Below are 1264 nucleotides of genomic sequence, written 5' to 3' on the forward strand. Positions count from 1 at the left end.
GGGATTTAAATCCCATCCAGTCCCACCCCTGCCACGGGCAGGGACACCTCCCGCTATCCCAGGGAATCCAACCCGGCCTTGGACACTCCCAGGGATCCAGGGGCAGCCACACTTCTCTGGGAATTCCAGCCCAGCCCCTCCCCACCCTCCCAGCCAGGAATCCCTTCCCAATCTCCCCCCCACATCTCCCCTTTCCCACTGGGATCCATTCCCTGGGTCCTGTCCCTCCATCCCTTGTCCCCAGTCCCTCTCCAGCTCTCCCAGAGCCCCTTTAGGCCCTGGAAGGGGCTCCAAGCTCTCCCTGGAGCTCAGTGTTTTCCTTTAATCCCTTGGAGCTGCATCCCACAGGATTTATCTTCCGAGAATCTGAGAAACCCAGTCTGGAGCCATCCCAGCTCCATGGAACCACAGAATTCCAGCCTGGTTTGGATGGGAAGGGACCTCAAATCCCATCCCGCTCCATGGGCAGGGACACCTCCCACCAGCCCAGGTTGTTCCAACCTGGCCTTGGACACTCCCAGGGATCCAGGGGCAGCCACAGCTTCTCTGGGCAACCTGTGCCAGGGCCTCTCCACCTTCACAGGGAAGGATTCCTTCCCCATCTCCCACCTCTCCCTGCCCTCTGGCAGTGGGATCCATTCCCTGTGTCCTGTCCCTGCAGCCCTTGTCCCCAGTCCCTCTCCAGCTCTCCTGGAGCCCCTTTAGGCTCTGGAAGGGGCTCCAAGCTCTCCCTGGATCCTTCTCTTCCCCAGCTGAGCACCCCCAGCTCTCCCAGCCTGGCTCCAGAGCAGAGGGAGGCAGAAGGAGCAGGGAAGGAAAAGAATGTAAAGGGGAGAAGGGAAAGAAATCCAAGTCCAGAGAGGCCTCCTCTGGCCTCATTCCCGCAGCCCCAGAGCTGGATGCAGCCCTCCAGGCGGGAGCAGAATCCCAGAATCCCGGGTCGCTGCTGCAGAGAGGGGACTTCCCACTTACTTGGGTTTCTCCAGGGGGTCGGGCTCGTTCCGAGCCAGCCCGGCGGGGGATTTCTCGGCCTCCTCGGCCGTCAGGAGGTGCAGCTCAGCCTCCACTTTGCCCTGCAGGGAGCACAGAGCCCTGCTGGGGCCTGGCACACGTGCTGGGGCCTGGCACACGTGCTGGGGCCTGGCACACGCGCTGGGGCCTGGCACACGTGCTGGGGCCTGGCACACGTGCTGGGGCCTGGCACACGCGCTGGGGCCTGGCACACGTGCTGGGGCCTGGCACACGTGCTGGGGCCTGGCACACG

General features: G+C 63.6%; 1 protein-coding gene across 1 annotated transcript in view; it reads right to left on the minus strand.

Annotated features, from left to right (window-relative positions):
- Window positions 1–972: 972 nt before the first annotated feature.
- Window positions 973–1264, minus strand: part of LOC108510324 (otoferlin-like) — a gene marked incomplete at both ends in the record, with an annotated part of 10335 nt that continues 10043 nt past the window's right edge. The window contains one exon of the mRNA XM_017840008.1: window positions 973–1073. Coding sequence (XP_017695497.1) covers window positions 973–1073 — 101 coding nt within the window. The remainder of the gene's footprint in view (window positions 1074–1264) is intronic.

Source organism: Lepidothrix coronata, unplaced genomic scaffold (genome assembly GCF_001604755.1).
Source record: "Lepidothrix coronata isolate B3197 unplaced genomic scaffold, Lepidothrix_coronata-1.0 Scaffold654, whole genome shotgun sequence".
Taxonomy (NCBI): Eukaryota; Metazoa; Chordata; class Aves; order Passeriformes; family Pipridae; genus Lepidothrix; species Lepidothrix coronata.